Source organism: Perkinsus marinus (genome assembly GCF_000006405.1).
Source record: "Perkinsus marinus ATCC 50983 genomic scaffold scf_1104296971270, whole genome shotgun sequence".
Taxonomy (NCBI): Eukaryota; Perkinsozoa; order Perkinsida; family Perkinsidae; genus Perkinsus; species Perkinsus marinus.
Window position 1 is genome coordinate 1 of NW_003202132.1, and position 1,223 is coordinate 1,223.

A 1,223-nucleotide genomic window follows, 5' to 3' on the forward strand; every position below is an offset into this window, starting at 1 on the left:
CCCATGTATTCACTGATAAGACTGGTACTCTTACCTGCAACAAGATGGAGTTTAAAGGAGCAGCTGTTGGGGGCAAGCTCTATGCTAGCACAGATGTCTCACCATCTACAACCCTACCGGATGAAGATTCCAATGATAAGGTCAAAAGGGAACCGTCATACAGCTGCTGGCCACCTCCTCCCAAGTTCTCTGGTGTATTACCGTGTTCTGACGAGCTGGTGAGCATGATGAGAAAGGCTTTGGCCAAGGAAGGGAGGGGATCTTCCAACACTTTGCATGAATTCCTCTTTGCCCTAGCTATCAACCATACGTGCGAGAGGGCACAGCCTCCTGCCATGCCAGATCCGGAATATCATACTGATCCCGATGAAGGTAAAAGTGGGGGATGCCTTAGTGAGGCATTAAAGAAGGCGAAAGGACGGATGAAAGGTAGAGCCAAGTTGGATATCTATGCTGTTCGAGAGGATGGAGATGTTGTGGCCTCTGATGATGATGTTGTTGTTGATGATGATAGACGAAAGAGTGAAGGGGGCATTGAGGCTGTGTACCAAGGGACATCACCCGATGAGAGTGCTTTGGTATCAGCGGCGGGTTACTTTGGCTTGAGGTTTACGGATAGAACACCAGACAGTATCGATATAACTCTACTGCCTGAAGGAGATACAAAGACTATGGATCTATTACATGTGGTGGAATTCACTAGTGAGCGGAGGATGATGTCTGTTGTGGTAGCTGATAGCAGTATACCGAGTAAGGAGGAGGGCTGTGTCTGCTGGACACCACATCATGATGATCCTATCATCAGATACCCCGGATAAGATGGTATATGTGTATACTAAGGGAGCGGATAGCTCCATTCTACCAAAATGTACAGTGGATACTTCCGAGGCTAAAGCTACCATGTCCCATACTCAGCGTCATGTTAGAGAGTTCGCTGATCTAGGATACCGTAGGTTGGTTTATTATCATCTTGCATATGGTGCCGATGTAGGTACATTATGTGTAGCCATGCGTAGGATGAAGTGGAGTGAGTGGTGTGGTATAGCTCATGAGATATCTGCAGTACAAGATGATATATACAATAAGGACAGTCGTATGGCTGTTATCGAATCTACTTTGGTAGAGGTTAATCTCACACTACTAGGATGCACTGCAGTAGAGGATAAGTTACAAGAAGAGTTCCACAGACCATCGAGGCTTTAAGGGCAGCTGGTATTACTGTA

At 46.4% G+C, this 1,223-nt stretch overlaps 1 protein-coding gene across 1 annotated transcript; it reads left to right on the forward strand.

The window, feature by feature from the left end:
* Positions 1-1,203, forward strand: Pmar_PMAR026177 (ATPase, class vi, type 11c, putative; the record flags this gene model as incomplete). The annotated part of the gene is made up of 3 exons (XM_002766976.1): positions 1-750; positions 806-949; positions 992-1,203. Exons 1-3 carry the CDS (start codon positions 45-47, stop codon positions 1,201-1,203), a joined length of 1,062 nt encoding a protein of 353 aa, XP_002767022.1. The 5' UTR covers positions 1-44.
* Positions 1,204-1,223: the final 20 nt, after the last annotated feature.